The sequence below is a fragment of the Scylla paramamosain genome, chromosome 43 (genome assembly GCF_035594125.1).
Source record: "Scylla paramamosain isolate STU-SP2022 chromosome 43, ASM3559412v1, whole genome shotgun sequence".
NCBI lineage: Eukaryota > Metazoa > Arthropoda > Malacostraca > Decapoda > Portunidae > Scylla > Scylla paramamosain.
Genome location: NC_087193.1, coordinates 8440002 through 8458955, shown reverse-complemented (window position 1 = coordinate 8458955; position 18954 = coordinate 8440002). Strand labels below are relative to the sequence as shown.

Genomic DNA, 18954 nt, shown 5'->3' with positions numbered 1-18954 from the left:
AGAGAGAGAGAGAGAGAGAGAGAGAGAGAGAGAGAGAGAGAGAGAGAGAGAGAGAGAGAGAGAGAGAGAGAGAGACTAAAAACTGGCAGATAAAGAAAGGGAGAAAAGAACGACAAAATAGAATGCCATGAAAAGTGAGACGAAGAGGGAAAGAAAAAGTTTTAAAGAGAGAAAGAAGAGAGAAACACAATAACATGACCAGGAAGAGGAGAGAGAGAGAGAGAGAGAGAGAGAGAGAGAGAGAGAGAGAGAGAGAGAGAGAGAGAGAGAGAGAGAGAGAGAGAGAGAGAACCCTATGTTTTAAAGATAATGAGGCAATCAGAAAATGCCTATAAGCAAATGGCGCCATCAGCTGTAGGGGGAAAGGAAAGGCTCCAGGATTACATGCTATTCTCTAAAAATTTATATCGCAAGAGGGTTAGATCCCTCCTTTATTTTTAATGGGATTTTGGGTCTCTCTCTCTCTCTCTCTCTCTCTCTCTCTCTCTCTCTCTCTCTCTCTCTCTCTCTCTCTCTCTCTCTCTCTCTCTCTCTCTCTCTCCTGTCATCATATTCTCATACTTTAACATTTTCATCACACATTTCAAGTCAAATCAAAACAACACAGACACTCAGGGAAGGTGACACTGACACTGAGTAACACTGATACATAAACCCTTCGCGTATTTCGTAAGTTTACATAATATGTTATGATGTTCTGTGCGCCGTGAGGTGAGGCGAGGTTGCAATCCTGACTCCTGAAATCATGTTACTTTGACCCTGGAAACATTCTTGCTCCCACGTGTTCATTTCTGCATTTCCGAGTCCAGAATTTTGTCATGTATATCTTCCAACGTGTTTCCTTAATATTTCACTAATATGAGACCCTAAATTATATACGTGTCTGGAGTTTGAGGGTTTGAAATGTAGTTACTGGAAGGATTTTCCGGATTTTTTTTTTTTTTTTTTATTATTATTAATATTAAGGTTTTAGAATTTAGACTTGAAATCCAGGCATATTCAGTCTCGCTCTTTCGTGTATTGGAAAACAGTTTTGTGGCGGAATATCAAGACTAATTGATGGAATGAATCGTATGACTTAAAGACCAAGAGAAAATTATATGATATTCGAATGGAACACACACACACACACACACACACACACACACACACACACAAATACAGACGCGCGCACACACGCATTTACACACGCTAATGGCGAATAAATAGACGGAGAGAGGCGGTAATATCTCACAGGTGGAATGGTAAATGCCTGTCTTTTTCCCCGCACCCCCGACGCTGGTTCAGGAGGTGGGCCGTTCGTGACGCAATTTATGAGTAAACTTGCCAATGTGGAGGTGAAATACTGCTGAAGTTACACATGAGTTGAGTTTGCGGTCTATTGTGACAGGGTGTGTGTGTGTGTGTGTGTGTGTGTGTGTGTGTGTGTGTGTGTGTGTGTGTGTGTGTGTGTGTGTGTGTGTGTGTGTGTGTGTGTGTGTGTGTAATTCCCAGGTGTAATCTCTCCTATAGGTGACCTCCCTGCTCATACGGTGTGATCTGTGTGCAGGGCAGGGCCTTTCACACCTCGCACACACCACTTACTGCTCGCTCACCTGTGAAATCCTTTGCACCTGAGAGGGCACCAACCCACCTTGCGAAGTGACAAGCGAAGGGCACCACCTCTGAGCTAGCCACGAAAGTGTGTGTGTGTGTCTGTGTGTGTGTGTGTGTGTGTGTGTGTGTGTGTGTCATGGCAGGGTTGAAGTATGGTGATTAATGAACACCATTCATCTCTGCCCAATAAATGAGACAGAGAAAAAGAAATGCTAGTCGTGCTTTTGAAATCATCCTTCGTAATGTAACAAGCAAGACACTGATTAAATCAAACCATCATAACAAATAAGAAGCTAAACACACCTTTCTAATCTTAATTAACACCTTGTATACTTCATATTTTATTTCATCTGTGTCATTTACATATAATCATATCTTATTTAACTTCGATACATTTTTTTTAAGTAATTCTAAAAACATCTGCCACATCTGCACACACAAGTCAGCTGATCAGAAATTACCTTGCGTTCTCAGCCAGTAATTAACCCACCACACCTGTGCCACTTACGTGGCGAACACCTGGTACTTCACCCTTTTGGTCATCCTTCACTTCTTCCTCTATCTCCAGCAAGACCGGGAAGGACGCTAGGCGGAGCAAGGAAGCGAGTGAAAGTTTTTGTTGTGAGGTCTTTGTGTTTCGCGGTGGATTTTGTGAGGAAACTTCGCCTTTATTTACCTGTTGTGAGGACTTGCTGTCGGTGTGTACGTGTGTGTGTGTGTGTAAGTTAATTACACATACATACACAGGTATTAAATCTTAACACTCAGTAATTTGATACTGACCCAAATATTGACAGTCTTATTTGATTAGTCTGTTTTGTTCTTAACACTGCGCTGCTTTGGTTTTATAGGGCGTGTGTGTAGCATGGGCGTGCCCTGGCGGGCGTGTGGAGGGCGGAGGAGCCCCAAGAAGTTCGTGTTGTGGGCGGTGGTCGTGGTCGGGTTTTTTGCGCTGAGTGTCAAAGATGTTCGGGAGTCCGTATATGAGTCACCAGGTGAGAGAGAGAGATAGAGAGAGAGAGAGAGAGAGATAGGGGGGGGAGTTGGACTGACATGCTGACTGACTGACTGACTGACTGACTAACCTGTACCGTACTCCTAAGAACTCAAAAGACTATTTTACATATGTATAATGGTCCCTTTTAATTAAAGAATATATCCCAATTATTAGGTGAAAAAAAAAATTATTATTGATTTTTTTTTTCAAGTACAAAATATTGAAAAAAAAATTGCGATAAAAAATTTTTCATTTAAGGGTATAGATGATTAATTCATGAAAAGCAGAATAATATTGATATAAAAGTATATATCAATCGAAAAAGTGTGTTTTTACGTGTCTTCATTTTTTTTTTTTTTTTTTTGTGAAATATGATTACTTTCTGACTAACTGACTAATTAACATATTGACTAACTGATTCACTGGCTAGACTGTGTGTGTGTGTGTGTGTGTGTGTGTGTGTGTGTGTGTGTGTGTGAGCGCGCACGCGACGGTAAAACGCAGCCAATTCCGCAATACATGAAATAGTTATTAAGCTGCAAAAATATAATACAAAAAAAAAAAAAGTCATGTAAATATTTTCATGGTGTTTCATTTTTATGATTTCCAGTTTAATCTCCAGCTAGTGAGAAAGTTTTTATTGTTGTTATTATTATTATCATTGTTGTTATTATTATTATTATTGTTATTATTAGTAGTGGTAGTAGCAGTAGTAGTAGTAGTAGTAGTAGTAGTAGTAGTAGTAGTAGTAGTAGTTGTAGTTGCAGTCGTAGTAGTAGTAGTAGTAGTGGTATTGGTGGTGGTGGTGGTGGTAGTAGTAGTGATAGTGGTGTTTTTTATTCATTTTATTTTTTTTCTCGTTATTTTAATTGCTCTTCTCTTCCTTGCTAATCTAATTTCCCAGTATTCCTTATTTTTCAGGAGATGGGAAGAAAGAGACGAGAGAGATGATGGATGGTAATGATGATGGGAAAATGATGGGCGGCGCGGATAACGAAGGTGAAAGTGAAATAGAAATTAACGAGAAACCAAAAATTGAAAAACAAAAAGTAATGAGTAAAATTCGTGAGCAGAAAAAGAATGGTGATGGTGATGGTGATGGTGAAAGAAGACAGGATGAGAACAATGTTGATCACAGTGATGATGGTGATGAAAATGTCAGAGATAATAACGACGACGATGATGATAATGACCATGATGGTGACAATGGTTATTCACACAACGAAGAAACGAATATAAATTTTGACATTGAGAAAAATAACCAAAAAATAGACCAAATTATCGCAATGAATGAAAAAGAAAGTGAAACCAAAGACATTGAAAACCCGAGAGAAACGAATATAGAAGATAAACAAGAGAAAGACAAAGATGAAGAAGAGAAACGAGAAAATCAACAAGGAGAGGAGGTGGTCGTGAATGAAATTAAACCAGATCAAGATAAACCAATTGATGAACCAGAAATAGATGATAGAAATAGAATGGAAAATGGCAACAGTGCAGGTGAAGAAGATGGAGGAAGAGAAGAAGAAAAAGAAAATAAAGAAATGGAAGAAGGAAAAGATGTGGGGAAGAGAAAGGGAGGAGGAGGAAGAGGAGGAGATGGTGGAAATGAAAAGGAAGGAAAAGAAGGAAACTATGGGGAAGAAGAAAAAGGAAACGGAAAGGAAAAGGAAGAAGGAAACTATGAAGGAGCAGAAAAAGGAAATAAGGAAGACGAAGGAAAAGATGAGAGAAAGGAAGAAGAAGGAGAAAAAGGAAACAAAGAAAACGAAGGAAAAGATGCGGGAAAGGGAGAGGGAGCAGGAGAAGGAGAAAAAGACGCGAAGGAAAAAGAAGAGAAGGGAAAAGAGGAGGAAAAGAAAGAAGAGGGAAGAGAGGCGCCCCCGTGGAAATCCTCTGTGGCCTTAAACGGAAACTTGGCGCGCAATGAGAATTTGAATGGACGGCCTGTAGTGAAGGTGAGAGAGAGAGAGAGAGAGAGAGAGAGAGAGAGAGAGAGAGAGGGGGGGGGAGCACTTAGCATTATCAAAACACAGAATGCTATCCAAATATATTAATTACTTTAGTTTTTTTTTTTTTTTAATATAATTAGTGTGGGGTAATATATTGAAATTAAATAACCTGTAGCAGGGAGTTAATGTCATGTTACTGTTTGAAATTCCTAATAATATAAGAATTTTTTTTGTATATTCGTTTGACTAACCGCCATCCCTCTCCCTCTCACTCCCTTTCCCTGTTCTCCATTACTGTACTACATAACTCAATAGCAACACAATTTTTACCTCTTTCCATCACGGTGTCCTGCCTCCCGACGCCCTTCAGGCCCCTAACGTTATGTAGCAGGTCCGTATTCTGATACACTTCTGCGCTGCACCTCCACTACTTGCAAAAGGTTCTAGTTGAAGTTACACCGGTTATTTAAGGATCTTTTTATAGTTCTAGTGATTAACAAGAATTCTACATTATTAACAGGAGAAATCATCATGAGAACCCAGTTAACTATCTCTGTGGCCTTTGAAAATAGTCGTGTTTCAGTATGCGGGATTGTTGTGTTTCATTTATCGGTGCTTGATGGACTCTCGTTATTGCATACGGTATAGAGGGAGACAGTAATGCCTTACCTTCTTGTTAGTGATGTTAGGGATGGTATTTAGTGTGTGTGTGTGTGTGTGTGTGTGTGTATAATGGAGATCGTTTTTATTGTTACTACTATTACCCCAGGTGTTGCTGCTCGCCTATCAGCGCAGCGGGTCATCCTTCACGGGGGAGCTACTCTCCTCGGGGGGCGGCGCCTTCTACGTGTACGAGCCGCTCTTCCAATGGCGCCACCAGTTTGGCTACGCCCCAGACCCGGCCTTCCACCAGGACATTCCCAAGCTGCTCGGGGACCTGCTTGACTGCAGCCCCGAGGTTAGGTCAGGTCACGGCTGGTCATGAATGATATATTACAAAACTGATCCCTTCCTCTTTTATTTATTTATTTTTCATTGTTGTTGTTGTTTTTTTTATATATATTATTTAATTCATGTGTGTGATTATTTCATTTGTTTTTTTTTTTTATATTTTCACGTGATTTATATTCATTACTTTATTTGTTTTCCTTCAAATGTCATTAACGTAATGTTTGGGCGTGATGTTGTTCGTGTTGTTTAATTCTGTTATTTTGTATGTATGTTCAACTAGTGATCTCATTTGTACCTTACTATATGTAGGCATGAATTGAATAAATCAGCTACGTAAAAGACTTTGAAAGGTTAGTACATTTAAATTTGATTACCTTTTCAGAGAGAGAGGAAAATATAAATAAATCAGAATACGAGTCAGACTGATTCACTGAAAAAAAAAAAAAAGATAGAAAGTTTTCATTTGGCATCAAATTGCATTATGCAAAAATGGAAATCCAAATATATATATAAAAAAAAAAAATACGGGAGAGTGACGCCGCCCAACCCTTCTGTTGTTACAAATAATAGAAATAGAACATAAACAAACCATAATATAAATTGGTTGCCATTTTCAAAAATAATTTATTTCCTACTTACACACACACACACACACACACACACACACACACACACACACACACACACACACACACACACACGTACACACAGTGAAATGAGATCGAAAAACAAAACTGAAAAGAGCACGTCACATTTTTGCCTCTTTATCCCACAGACCCCATTGAAAATATAACCTTAATAAAAGCCACACATCATAACTAGAAAAAAAATATATATCTGTATGTGTATTTCACGATACCTTAAAAAAAAAATGTATATATATAATTAAAACGTAAATATGAAGAAGAAAAAAGAAAAAAATATATGGAAAATTTTCTTGTTTCCGTCCAGGTGCTCAACGCGTGGAAGAAAGGAAACTTCAGACACTTCAGAAGGAAACCAGAGGGAGTGAAGGACTTCTGTATGGATGCGTCTTTCCGCCTCGTGAAGACAATCCGTGCCAGGAAATCCCACGTGCTGCCCTGGCTTCTCCTGCGCGAGGATATTAAGGTAAAGTGCACACCCCCATTCTGTCCACCTTCCTAATGCAGGAGTTTCCCAGTATTCTCAGTCTTTCATGTCTTTTGCCTGACGAAGGAAAAAACCTCTTGCAAAATTTTTTTCCTCATGATTTTGTACAGTTTTTTTACGTTTCTTTGGAGATATCATTTCAGTGGGCCTTTTTCCAGCCTTTTTGTTGCCCTTGAGTTGAGCACCTCTTACATAAAAAACAAAAAAGAAAAGGAAGGGAGTTAAAAGATATGGGGAGCGGGGAGGGTGGATAACAAAACTTGGAGGGGAGCAATGTTACGGATGGAAGAAGAGGAGGAGGAGAACGTGCATGGAAGGAAGATGGAGAGGAGTGTGGTGAAAAGGACAGGATTTTATAGGATGATAATTATATTAAAGGGTTAAGAAAGGATTATACGTAAAGGTTATGTAAGAGAGAGAGAGAGAGAGAGAGAGAGAGTTGGTGAACCACTTTAAAGATATCGTGTTTGTTATTTATTTTTTCTATTGTAATTATCAATATCATTATTATTATTATTATTATTATTATTATTATTATTATTATTTTATGTATTCATATATCTATTGTTTAGAACAACCCCTTTCTGTCGTCAGGTGGTTCACCTGGTGCGCGACCCACGAGGCATCCTGAACTCGGTGAGTCATGGCGGCAACATATGGACAGACCGGAACAGGGACGCCGTGTACCAGTGCACCAGCCTCAGTGAGGACCTGGACCTGGAGCAGCTGGGGCCACAAAGGTCTGGGGATGTTAATGCTTGAGTGCTCGCAACGTTGTGTGTTTGTGAGTCTTTTGTTCATGTGTTGTTTCTTGGCTAGAGTTGTGATGTTCTTAGTTGTATATACCAGTATGTAGTTTCACCTGTTACACCTGTAATGTAAAATGTGAACCTTCATACTTTCAACTTCAATTTGGACTCCCTAATACTTGGTGTAAGTTGGCATGATTTTGTCTGTCTGTCTGTCTGCCTGTCTGCCTCTCTGTATACTGTGCGTGTTGTTACCCAAGAGTTTCTTCAAGGGATGGCCATGACAGAACAGTCCCTCTGATGTACCTGATTACTGACTCAAGTGTGCTTGCCATAAAGATCTGGAACTTGAAATATGCAGTAATTTCATTTAGAGGTTGAAAAGTTTCAGGTTATCATAGTACAAGAGCATAACCAAATGTTTTGTTGAAGCTTCTGATCTATCATTAAATCAAAACAAATTTTGAATGAGTCAGTGACACCAGCAGTTTCATGCAGAGCAGTGTAGTGTTTTCTTGAAGCACTCTTTAACTACAACACTTGAGACACCTCCTCTCCTTCAGGTACCTGCGGATGAGGTATGAGGACCTCGTTGATAAACCCCTAGAGGAGACCACGCGGGTCTTCTCCTTCATGGGCGTCCCTGTGAGCTCCTCAGTGCTTACCTTCCTCAAGGAGCACACTGGCATGGATACAGCAGGTTCACCTTTAAAACAGAGGTGAGTCCAGCTTGCATATTAAGTGAGGAAATTGAAAATTCAGAAAAAGTTGGATTGAAAATAGAGCTGTAATCATGCAAAGATCATGTGCTTTATTGTAATAAGTCATTAGTTTCCTGATATCTCTGAACAAGATTCCAAAGTAACTTTAAAAAGGAATCACTTTATTGCATCAATATGACATCAATAAAGTGAAAACCATAACTGATAACAATGGTGTGATAACATGTCTCTTGATATCCTAGGAGGTGAACAACAAAGGACCATAAGCACTGCCATTGATTACAGCACTGTATTGCCACACAGCACTCATCTATAGGACACATTTTATTATTTCTTGTATTTTTTATAAAAATGTAAAGAAATTAGCGACTGACTACATCATGCTGTGAAAGATGCATCCTGGACTGGTGCAGGTCCTTCCCCTCACTTGGTGGCAGACTTGTGCCAATGCTGCATGACTGTGTGTACCTCATTAATGTTTCCTTCACTTCCCACCCCGGCCACAACTCCCAGCTGACAGAATTGGTTAGTGCCATGCAAGACTCACTTTCTTTATCTATATTTTCCACTCTTTCCCCCATCATTCAGTCCCATTTCTATACAGTGCAAATATAATCTACTACATGAGTCATACTGTCCATTGTACCAGTGTCCCTGCAAGCACCAGGTCGCCACATAGAGTGTGTGGGAGGAAATCACCACTTCCACCATGCCAAACACTGCTGCTTCACACAGACAGTCGGGTCCAATCACTGGCAGCTGTATCTAACCTAATAGTGTTATTGTCAGCCACATCACCTGGTTAATATTACAGTTCTCCAGATAAAGCAAATAAATCAATGGAATGTATTACAATAGGTAGAGGTGTATACAGATAATATGGCTACATTATTTGAAAAAAAATATCAAAATTTTTTATTGAAAAGACAAAAAATTGCAAGCTTGAATCAATTTCGAGATTTTTATCCTCCAAATTTGGATGATCCTTTTGACCTTTCTTCTGGGACTGGCACTCTTTTTTGCCCTTGGTCAGTGCCCTTATATAAAAAAAAAAAGCATAGTATTACAAATGAGTAAATGCAGTTACTTTACATAGAGGCATTCCAACTGTCCATACTGCACCGTCCCCCACAGGTACATGAACACCTTCAGGCAAGCAGACTTCCGCCACGACCATTGGAAGAAGGAGCTGGACAGCCACCACATTCGGCAGATTGAGGATGTGTGCCAGGTGGTGATGAATTTCCTCCACTACCCAGTGTTGCCGTCTGCCTGATCTCCGTTACCTCATGCCCTTCAGTCAAGCAGTCTTTTAATCTTGTAGCCTGAAAATATATGTTTAGTCTTGGCAAATGTGTCAGGTTGGTTTGTTCTTTGCATGTGTGATTTGTACTAACTGTATTCAGTGTTTAGTTGGTAGTGTATATAGTTGGCATGCTCTGTATTTTCCATTTACTAATCAAAGACAGATGGAGTCACTTTAGTTCTGATTGGGCCCTGGAGTTTCCAGTACCATCACTTGTTAGTTTGTTAGTTGTGAGCAAAGGATCTAGTCATTGGTTCTTAGGACACTACATAGGGAGTTTGTTTAATATTTCTACACATTAGCAACACTATTCTTTTGTCATCTATGACCTCATTTTATATGGCAAGGTATTGATTATGAATTTTAAAAGGATTGTGCTGATTAGGGCATCCGGTTGAATGTGATATGGTGACAAGCTTGGCATGCTGTAATGTACTTAATCTATTAAACAAAATATAAATACTACCAACTAGTTTATTGATAAAGGATGCTCCACTTTGTAATTCTTCCTGTCCCTGTGATGTATGGTGTGGGAGGAGGAGGATGAGTCCCTCACCCTGATTAGTTTTGGATGCCACTGAAGCTCAAAAACATTATTTGCTCTAAACTAAAAGTGTCACCTATTATACTACCATTGGTGCTTGGGAATCCCTGTAGTGGTTCAACAACTCTCTTCACTGCATGTGTGGTGTGCTGCATGATGGCAGAGAGGGTGGGAAGTGTACACTTGAAAGATCTCTAAATTTCTCCTGTCTGTTTGTAATAAATCATTTGTATGTTTTCAACTTGCTCTAGTCCTCTTCAATAAAAAATGCATGTTCTTGTATTCACTAGTCTTACTCTAGATACTCACAAAAAATAATCTAGAAAGAACATCATACTTAGTTTAAAAACAAAGATTTGCCCTGAAGACATCACTAATGCATGACAGTATTCCATGGCAGGAGTGCACATTTGTGTATACATTGTAGTGCATGTCTTTTGTGGTGGCTAGTACCTCTTTGAAGAATTGATATCCTCTACCATAATGATATGTTGTCTTTGTGCTCTCTCTATATCATCTATATAATGTGTAAGGAAGATGCCAGACTCAGGATCGACTCTCACTCTGGAACTCCCTGCCTGCTTCCGTATTTCCTCCTCCTTGTGACCTGAACTCTTTCAAGAGAGAGGTTTCAAGATATTTATCCTCAAATTTTAATGATGCTTTTCACCATTCTTTTGGGACTGGTACCTCAGTGAGATTGCTTTTCACTCTGTTTGCTCCCCTTGGCCAGTGCCCCTCTTACATAAAATAATACTCAACCTAGCTCTGTATAATTACTATGGATATGATCATGTATACTGAGTGTCATACAAAGATTCAGTCCCTAGCTGCTCACTTTCATGACCCTCCTGCAGACAGCTTGTCAGTGTTGCAGTAAATGAGGCATTTTACTTACTATGTTCTGAGATTTTGAAAGTCACACAGGATCACACTGGATCCCCTGCTCTCCTCTTCCACCATGCCACTTCCTTCCTCAACTTGCGGACATTGTCACTGAGTTGCAGGTACTCCTCCACTTGAGTTGGCTGAGGGAGAGGGAGGAGTGAAGTGAGGATGTGACTAGAAGGTATGCATGTGTTATTCCTCAAGCAGTGGCAGTGTGTGTGATGTCAATGGATAGAAATGAAATGAAAATATTCTTGTTTCTCATTACTATTACTACTACTACTATTACTACTATTACTGCTGCTGCTACTGTGTCTTTCATACCTGCAGTGGTGAAGATTTCAAGGTGAGAAGTTTGCTCTTGGTGGAGGTGTTCACCCTTTGCACCCTTGCCTCAATTCTGCCGGAGGTGAGGCTGAGGCGGCCCACCTCCCGCTCTGCCTCCTTCACAGCACGCCGCAGCTCCTCCAGCCTTGCCGCACGCCTCTGGTTCTCTTCCTCCAAGTTCATTACTCGCCGCCTGTCTCTCTCTGATGGTGGAACTCAATGCTAGTTTTTAGGTAAGAGGGGGACTGGCCAGGGGCAACAAAAAAGGGAAAAAAAAAAGAAGCCCTACAGAGAGTGCCAGTCCCAAAAGAAATGTTAAAAAAAAGTCATCCAAAAGTGTAGAATAAGTGTCTTGTTGAAGCTGCTGTCTTGTTAAAGTTCAAGTCTTAGGAGGGAGGAAATACAGAAGCAGGCAGGGAGTTCTAGGGTTTACTAGAGAAAGAAATGAATGATTGAGAATACTGATTAATACTCTCTCTCTCTCTCTCTCTCTCTCTCTCTCTCTCTCTCTCTCTCTCTCTCTCTCTCTCTCTCTCTCTCTCTCTCTCTCTCTCTCTCTCTCTCTCTCTCTCTCTCTCTCTCTCTCTCTCTCTCTCTCTCTCTCTCTCTCTCTCTCTCTCTCACCTAGCTGCTGCAGGAGGTCAGACAGCACCCCCCGATTGCTCTCCACTCTTGCCTTCACCTCTGAGTGCTCCAGCTGCTGCTTCAGGAAGTTGATCTGGTGACAGGGAAGAGAAGGATCAGTGGAAATTGACAACCATAAAAGAACTTGGAAGAATAGTAGGGGTTAGACAGTGACAAGAGATCTATGTATGTATGTATTGATAGCTTGTACATACCAGAGTTCAAAAGTACACCCAATACAGAATACAGTACTGCTAAGATTTAAAAAACAAGATGATAAGGAATTGGTTCTCAAATAGAGTGGTAGATAAATGGAATGGACTCAGCAATCAGGTTGTTAGTGCTTAGTCATTACAGACCTTTAAAAGAAGATTAAACTAATTTATTGGTGGCTAGGTAGAAATAGATAGGTATCTTTCACGTTTTATACAGGGACTACAGTGTGTAGGCTTGGTGGCTTCTTACAGCTTCCCTTATTTTTTTATGTTTTGTTTTCTCCATTGCTATTTCATCAATAGAAAGTAGCAACCAGGAGACTTACCTGTGATACAGGGTGCCCGGTTGGATCATGACCACCTCGCCTCCTCTCCCTTTTCACCCTGGCCTTGCTCAGGTCACCACGGAGGAGGGACACCTGCACCCACACCTGTGATGCCTGCTTCAGCCACACCCGCAGCTGCTCCTCCATGAACCTTGAAATAAGAAATGTTATCCAGATATCCTTGTGGACCCCTGCTTCCTTCTACATCAGCACACGACAGACCACAGTAAGGTCATTAAGTGGTACAGGGGATGTAACAAAGGTGATGTAAGCAAAATTCTCAGGCTCAGTAATTAGGATTGAACAAATAATAATGGATTTAAGCCCAAAAAAGTTAGATTAAAAAAAAGCTTGGAAGAAACTGGTTCTCAAATAGAGTGGTAGATGAATGGAATGGACTCAGTAATCAGGTGCTCTGTTATTATGGAGCTTTAAAAGAAGATTGGACAGATTTACAGATGAGGACTGGCATGCATAGAATTGATGACTTCTTGCAGCTTCTCTCCTTTTCTTATGTTGTTGTGACTAAAATTTTCCTTTTGCCAGACAAGTTTGTGTTGTTAAGTATCTTGTCTCCAGGCACTGTTAACAAGGCACACAGTGTAGTTAACTGAGGAATAATATTTTGCTTATGTGTTTTAAGGTGGGACAGTGTTGTGTGTAAGAGTCATTCAGAAGTTATTAAAAGTTATCAGCTTCATCTCAGGTTTTATATTTTTATTTCATTTACTTTTTGGGATGACGAAATGACCCTTGTAAACGAGATTGTGTGGCTATATATTATCAGTCAGTTTTGTGTGATTATGTTCCTGAATTAATCATTGTGTCTTGTTATGTATGCATCATCACATCCTTTAGTCACCTACTTGTGTATCTGGTCAAAGGTGAGTCTCCTTGTGCCAGCCATCAGCTGTGCCACCCCCTCCTGTGCCTTCTGTAGGTCCTTCTGGCACGCCTCAGCCTCCAGCACTGACACCTGCAGGCACAGTAATGCAAGGTGAGTTTCTGGTGCTTTCCTCACCAGATATCATTGACATAGTTCTCTCATTTATGGCAGCTTGTACTTTCATGTCAAGTGCATATGTCTTGTCTCTGCCTTCACTGAACACCTTAGAAAGCATCTAATGTATGTATATAACTGAGTGTGTATATATAGTACAGCCTTTGTTTTTATACTTATGTCTTATTTGCCCAGTACCTGTGTACCTGATGTGTTACCTGTGTGTCTCAATTAGTGTTTATGTCATTTATGTGTATCTGGCCTGGTATGTATGTTATGTATGTGTATCTCATTGGGTATTTATGTTATTTAGGTTATTTATGTGCATCTCACCTGGTATTTATATGATCTATTTATTTATTGTTGTGTATCTCACCTGGTACTTATGGAGCTCCTGCTGCCACACCTTTTCTCGCTTCCTCTTGTTGGCCAGCACAATCTCCAGTTCCCGCTGCCACAGACGAGTCTTCTGCCGCTCCGACAGCCTGCCGGCAGACAGAGGCGCTGGAGCTGCGGGTGCTTGATGCTCCAGAGTGAGTGGAGTCATGCAGGACACTGAAGGTCTCCATGCTTATAGAGCTTGGTTCAGTTAGGTTACCATAAAAAATTTCTTACTTTAGAGTAGATAATGTTACATATTACAAACTTAAAAGTGCACATCAGAAATACACTTGGTACATTACATAATTTAACATCTTTAGATATTTTTCAAGCTGTTTTGGCTTAGTTCAATGGAACCCCTTTTTATCCATATATAATCTTCAGTCAACAGTCACAGATCATTTTCCATATAAGTGTTATTTTCTACGTGGCTGTTCTCTTCAAGGAACGGATTACTTGATAACATGTGCCTGTGCTTGTCTGTGTAAGACTTTCCTTAACTTAGCACAGGAACAAATTGGCAGGACTCATTGGCGACACCCTTGAGGGCTTACCTGGCAGCCGCTCGGGTGGTCCCTCGCGTCACCACCTGGCCTCTCCGCAGCCCCCGCACGTCCAGGGAGGAGACAGAGGGTGTGGCTGTACCAGACCCTGTGGTGAGGGGCAACAGAACACAAATGTATCCACAGATGTATTCAGAATTATCACAGATGTTACTTTATGTCAATGTTACCTTATTTTCCTCCAGGATTTCCTTTCTCTATGCTTTGTGGTTGTGCTGGATCCTGTGTTGTGGGGCGACAGAACACAGATGTATCCAGAATAATCACAACTACTGTGTTACATAAGAACATAAGAAAATAAGGGAAGCTGCAGGAAGCTATCAGGCCTACTTGTGGCAGTCCCTGTACAAAACATTTCTTCCTATTTCCACCGATCGTTACCATTCGTAAGTTTGTCTAATTTTCTTTTAAAGCTTTCTAATGACTCAGTACTAATAACTTGACTACTGAGCCCATTCCATTCATCTACCACTTTATTTCTATGTTATCATATCATTATTATCTTTCATGTTTCATTTTTCCATACTCTCCCCTTTCCTTCCTCTTCCTAATCTTCTCTCTTCATGCTCATCTTCCTTATCCTTCTCCTTCTCTTTCATGGCAAATTTACTACACCTTATAGTACCTAACATTCTTTTGTCCAAGTTTAAGATTATTCAATTATAAAAGGCATAATGACTGCTTCTCCTCCTGTTTTGTTCTTTGTCCATTTTCCCTTCCCTTCTTGACAAGTTTCATACCTTCTCCATATGCAGCATTTTGTCTTTTTGTTGAAGCTTCAAGTCATTCACCCACCCAGTATAAACCTCACCATTCCAGCTTCAGTGCCACTTTCATGTACTAACTTGGTGCTTGCTTGTATGTAAAGGGTCTGGCTTAGAGTAACAAAAACATGAAAAAAAGCCCATTGAAAGTGCCAGTTGCCAAAGAGTACAGTCTGAAAAGGATTATCCATAATTTGAGAAGTGTCATGTCTCTCTTGATAGAGAAGCAGGCAGGGAGTTCTACAGTTTATCAGTAAAAGGAATGAAAAACTGAGAATACTGGTTAATTTTTGCATGAGGGAGGTGGACAGAATAGGGATGATATATATGATTAAACTTACAGTAAACTTTGGAGCTCCCTGCCTGTTTTTCCTCCTTCCTGTGACTTTAAATGTTTCAAGACACTACAGTTTTGGATGATACTTTTGACCTTCCTTTTGGGACTAACATTCTCAGTGGGTCTCTTTTTCACTTTTTGTTGTCCTCAGCCAGTCCCCTTACATAAAAAAAAATAGAGAAAAACACCACCTTTCCTCCACCTTCTCCCACTCACCAGATGCAGCTGCTATGGAGGGACTTCCCTGCGGCACCTCCTCCTGCACCTGGCTGCTCAGATAACGCATGTATAGATCCACCTCCGCCTGCAGCAGCAAACACAGCGCCTGCAGCTCTGCCCCAACACTCTCCAGCTGCTCCATGCTGAGTCCTGCACCAACAAACCATTCCTTACTAATAGGCTTACTTCAGATTTGGGGGATGTTAAGTAGTTCAGTACTTTACAGTGTTAGTGACTTAACCAGTGGATTTATATTTCGTATTATTTTCAGTTATTTTTCAATTAAGTGTATATTATAAGTGAGAAAGACTAGAATGTGTAAATTTAAGCTTGTATAAAGTTAGAGACCAAAAGTTTGTCCATCTCTCTCCTCTCTCTCTTACCTGCTATCTCATCCTCAGTGACAGAGGGCGCCCCACTCAACTCTGTCAGCAGGGAAGACGCCACACTGCCCCGTCTGGCCTCCCCTGCCATTCTGACCTCTGTTGGCCTCACAAACCTGCAGGACACAGGCTGGGTGCACTGAAGGGGAAGGTGGAGGCTGTGGATGTGTGTGTGTGGAGCAGAATGGGTTTGTACAAGGATGCTGCAGTTAGAAGTGTTAAATTTACTTGGTTATTTATGAAAGGAGTCTTAAATTTACTTGGTTACTTATTTATTAGGGGGATGTTAAATTTATTTGCTGTCATGCTCACTTGGAATTTATTTATTTATTTATTTACTTAGTTATTGCTTATTTATTTATATACTTTATTTGAACTTATATTTAGGTACAGTCAGTTGAATTTATGAATGAGATTATTTATTTTTTCATCTAGTATTTAGAGTGTAAGTTAGAATATTTTTATATATAATATATATAGTATTGTAGGATATGTATTGATAAATTATATAGTCTCTCTCTCTCTCTCTCTCTCTCTCTCTCTCTCTCTCTCTCTCTCTCTCTCTCTCTCTCTCTCTCTCTCTCTCTCTCTCTCTCTCTCTCTCTCTCTCTCTCTCTCTCTCTCTCTCTCTCTCTCTCTCTCTCTCTCTCTCTCTCCCACACACACACCAATTAAGTAATATTAATGAAGACGTGACATATATCTCTCAGCTACAACTGCAGCCAATATTTCACTCCCATCCCGTCTCCAGCTGTCACCTTAACCCTCCGCCCCACCTACACCTGTAAAGTAGAGCTCACCTGTGCTTCACCTCATTCATCATCTAGACTCACCTGTCAGGGAGTGAAAGAGAAGGGCATCCAACCACTACAGAGTCCCGTATTCAGAAAACCTTTGCTCTCTCACTATGACTGTTTTCAAAGCCCACAGAGATGATAAGCCAGGTTCTCAAGGCTGTTTCTCCTGTAAATAATATAGAAATCTTGTTAATCAGTCACTAGAACTGTAAAAACACCCTTAAAAACTCGTTTAACTTCAACTAGAACTTTTTTTATTTAAGTAGTGGAGGTCCATTGCAAAATATTGGCCACCACACATCCACCACGTGACAAATGATTGTGTGTGTGTGTGTGTGTGTGTGTGTGTGGAAGAGGAAACGGTAACTCGGTTGCCATGGTTACAGCGTCACGTTGCCATGGATACATATTGGAGTAAGTATAAGTGATAGGATGTATATTCCTTTTTGACTTACAGTTTATTGGTAATGGTACTATTATTTTCTGTTGGGAATAAGTTTTTTTTTTTTTTTTTTTTTTTTTAGCTGTTCTTTCTTCCCTCGTATAACTGTCTTCTTTTCTTTCTTTCTTTCCTCGTGTAATACCAGCACTGAAATTGCCCTCGGTAGTGTGTTAAGGCAAATGTCAGCGTCATGATATTCAATGATGACCACAATTGTAAGTATCCATTTTTACATGTACGCTAGAATCTGTTCATCAATCTTCACGTGTACAAAAGATTACATAAAGAATACATAAAACCATTTTCTGAAACACTTCTGCACCGCACCTCCACTTTCAAAAGGCTCTACTGTAGTTAACGATACATTTCTTTACAGGTGCTTCTTTTTACGGTTCTAGTAACAGATTAACAGAAGTTCTATATTATTAACAGGAGAAACACTCTTGAGAACCCAGCTAATCATTTCTGTGGCCTTGGAAATAGTCAAGGTGAGACAGCAGAGTGTTTCAGAATACGGTGCACAGGTATAGTCAAGTTCACAGTATTACAAATTATCTCAGCAACCTCAGCTTTGTTTTCCTACGTGTATTTAACCAATATTTGTATTTTTAGTATCGTGTTTGTATTTAATTGACTAATATGTTCACTATACCTTTACATTAAATTGAGGAGGAGTGCCACAACATACAGTAAATACACGATAAAGTTGTGTTAAAACTGTGTGTATTGTGGATTTGTATTGAACCCTCATAAGGCGGGTTTAGTTTACAAGGGGCGATTCGTGGCTGGTTTTACCCGGTAATGTGCAGCCGGGCGCGGGGAAATTGCCACATCATCCACTCATCCACCCAGCCACTTCCCCAACCATCCACTCAATTACACCAAACCCACCATCCACACCAACCGCGCAACTCATCACCCACACCCTCTGCTCACTCACCCACTTAACTATTCTCTCACCCATCCACCCACATATCCACACACCAATCACCCACTCACTCTTCTGCCCACCCATCCACTCACGCATCCGCACACCAATTCACCCACCCTCTCTCATCTACCTACCCAGTATGTGTGTGTGTGTTTTGTCACGTTAAGGCCCAACTTCTGCATTTTTTGTCAGGTTTGCAGTAGAATGTAGTATATCTTGCTATGCAGACGATAGCTATACTTAATGGGAGTGAACTACTTATTGTTTTTAAAGGGAAAGGTCGGATGAGGGTTTCAACGTGTGTGTGTGTGTGTGTGTGTGTACTGCAGAGAAGGGTATTGGTGCACGCTCCCAGCCATGACGTACCTATGACGTGTGTGGCTTTTCCCGCCAGCTTGTGTGTGTCTGGCCAATGCGAACACGGCACGTCACGGTGTGGGGGAGGGGGAAACACAAGGCTGAAGGCGGTGGCAGTTTAGTTTTGGTGTAACTCTCACGGGAAGCAGATGGAGTGTGAATACTATTACTGGAATGATTTTACCGCAATATTACGTTTGCAAGACAATATAGCGGTCCAGTTTGTGTTCGTACGGCTTTTCACAACAGTTTGCATAGTGCCTGGAGTGTGACAGACCTTGTAAGTACAGTATATATGGTTGTGTTGATTAATTTCCTTAGAGATTATGTTATCTTAGCTTCATTTAGGTTGGAGTTAGTGCCCTTACACACATACACATACACTCACAGGCAGGGAAGAGGAAAAAGAGGCTTGGAAGGGGCAGGGAGGAGACGGGTAAAGGGGAAGGAGG

General features: G+C 40.6%; 2 protein-coding genes and 1 long non-coding RNA gene across 7 annotated transcripts in view; 2 read left to right on the top strand and 1 right to left on the bottom strand.

Annotated features, from left to right (window-relative positions):
* The first annotated feature begins 2157 nt into the window (after window positions 1-2157).
* Window positions 2158-10953, top strand: LOC135093400 (eukaryotic translation initiation factor 5B-like). Of its 3 annotated transcripts, none has more exons than XM_063992667.1 (8): window positions 2158-2314; window positions 2448-2591; window positions 3515-4551; window positions 5315-5503; window positions 6448-6606; window positions 7222-7367; window positions 7940-8095; window positions 9233-10953. In XM_063992667.1, exons 2-8 carry the CDS (start codon window positions 2462-2464, stop codon window positions 9372-9374), a joined length of 1959 nt encoding a protein of 652 aa, XP_063848737.1. In that variant the 5' UTR covers window positions 2158-2314; window positions 2448-2461; the 3' UTR covers window positions 9375-10953. The 3 variants fall into 3 exon arrangements, with proteins under 3 accessions (XP_063848737.1, XP_063848735.1, XP_063848738.1); XM_063992665.1 differs by having other exon boundaries at window positions 2159-2294; window positions 9233-10952; XM_063992668.1 differs by having other exon boundaries at window positions 2163-2277.
* On the bottom strand, window positions 8150-17093 carry LOC135093401 (uncharacterized). Its single transcript, XM_063992669.1, has 11 exons — window positions 16809-17093; window positions 15976-16091; window positions 15590-15742; window positions 14264-14360; window positions 13705-13813; window positions 13195-13304; window positions 12329-12479; window positions 11788-11881; window positions 11161-11366; window positions 10847-10976; window positions 8150-9423 (listed from the first exon to the last, which is right to left on the bottom strand). The coding sequence occupies exons 2-10, from the start codon at window positions 16064-16066 to the stop codon at window positions 10878-10880; spliced, it is 1110 nt and encodes a 369-aa protein (XP_063848739.1). The 5' UTR covers window positions 16067-16091; window positions 16809-17093; the 3' UTR covers window positions 8150-9423; window positions 10847-10877.
* A 1390-nt stretch (window positions 17094-18483) lies between these two features.
* Window positions 18484-18954, top strand: part of LOC135093731 (uncharacterized) — a 114416-nt gene continuing 113945 nt past the window's right edge. Inside the window, exon 1 of one of the 3 annotated variants that reach the window (XR_010263473.1) lies at window positions 18484-18782. This is a non-coding gene — a long non-coding RNA (uncharacterized LOC135093731). The remainder of the gene's footprint in view (window positions 18783-18954) is intronic. The other 2 variants (XR_010263474.1, XR_010263475.1) reach the window with 2 other exon arrangements.

Excerpts from the sequence above, each read along its gene's own strand:
- LOC135093400 (XM_063992667.1), top strand. The coding sequence starts at position 2,462 with ATGGGCGTGCCCTGGCGGGCGTGTGGAGGGCGGAGGAGCCCCAAGAAG. Across the intron at positions 5,504-6,447 it reads TGCTTGACTGCAGCCCCGAG|GTGCTCAACGCGTGGAAGAA; the intron begins GTTAGGTCAGGT and ends GTTTCCGTCCAG. Across the intron at positions 6,607-7,221 it reads TCCTGCGCGAGGATATTAAG|GTGGTTCACCTGGTGCGCGA; the intron begins GTAAAGTGCACA and ends TTCTGTCGTCAG.
- LOC135093401 (XM_063992669.1), bottom strand. The coding sequence starts at position 16,066 with ATGGCAGGGGAGGCCAGACGGGGCAGTGTGGCGTCTTCCCTGCTGACA. Across the intron at positions 12,480-13,194 it reads ACCTTTGACCAGATACACAA|GTTCATGGAGGAGCAGCTGC; the intron begins GTAGGTGACTAA and ends TCTTATTTCAAG. Across the intron at positions 11,882-12,328 it reads CCGGGCACCCTGTATCACAG|ATCAACTTCCTGAAGCAGCA; the intron begins GTAAGTCTCCTG and ends CCCTGTCACCAG.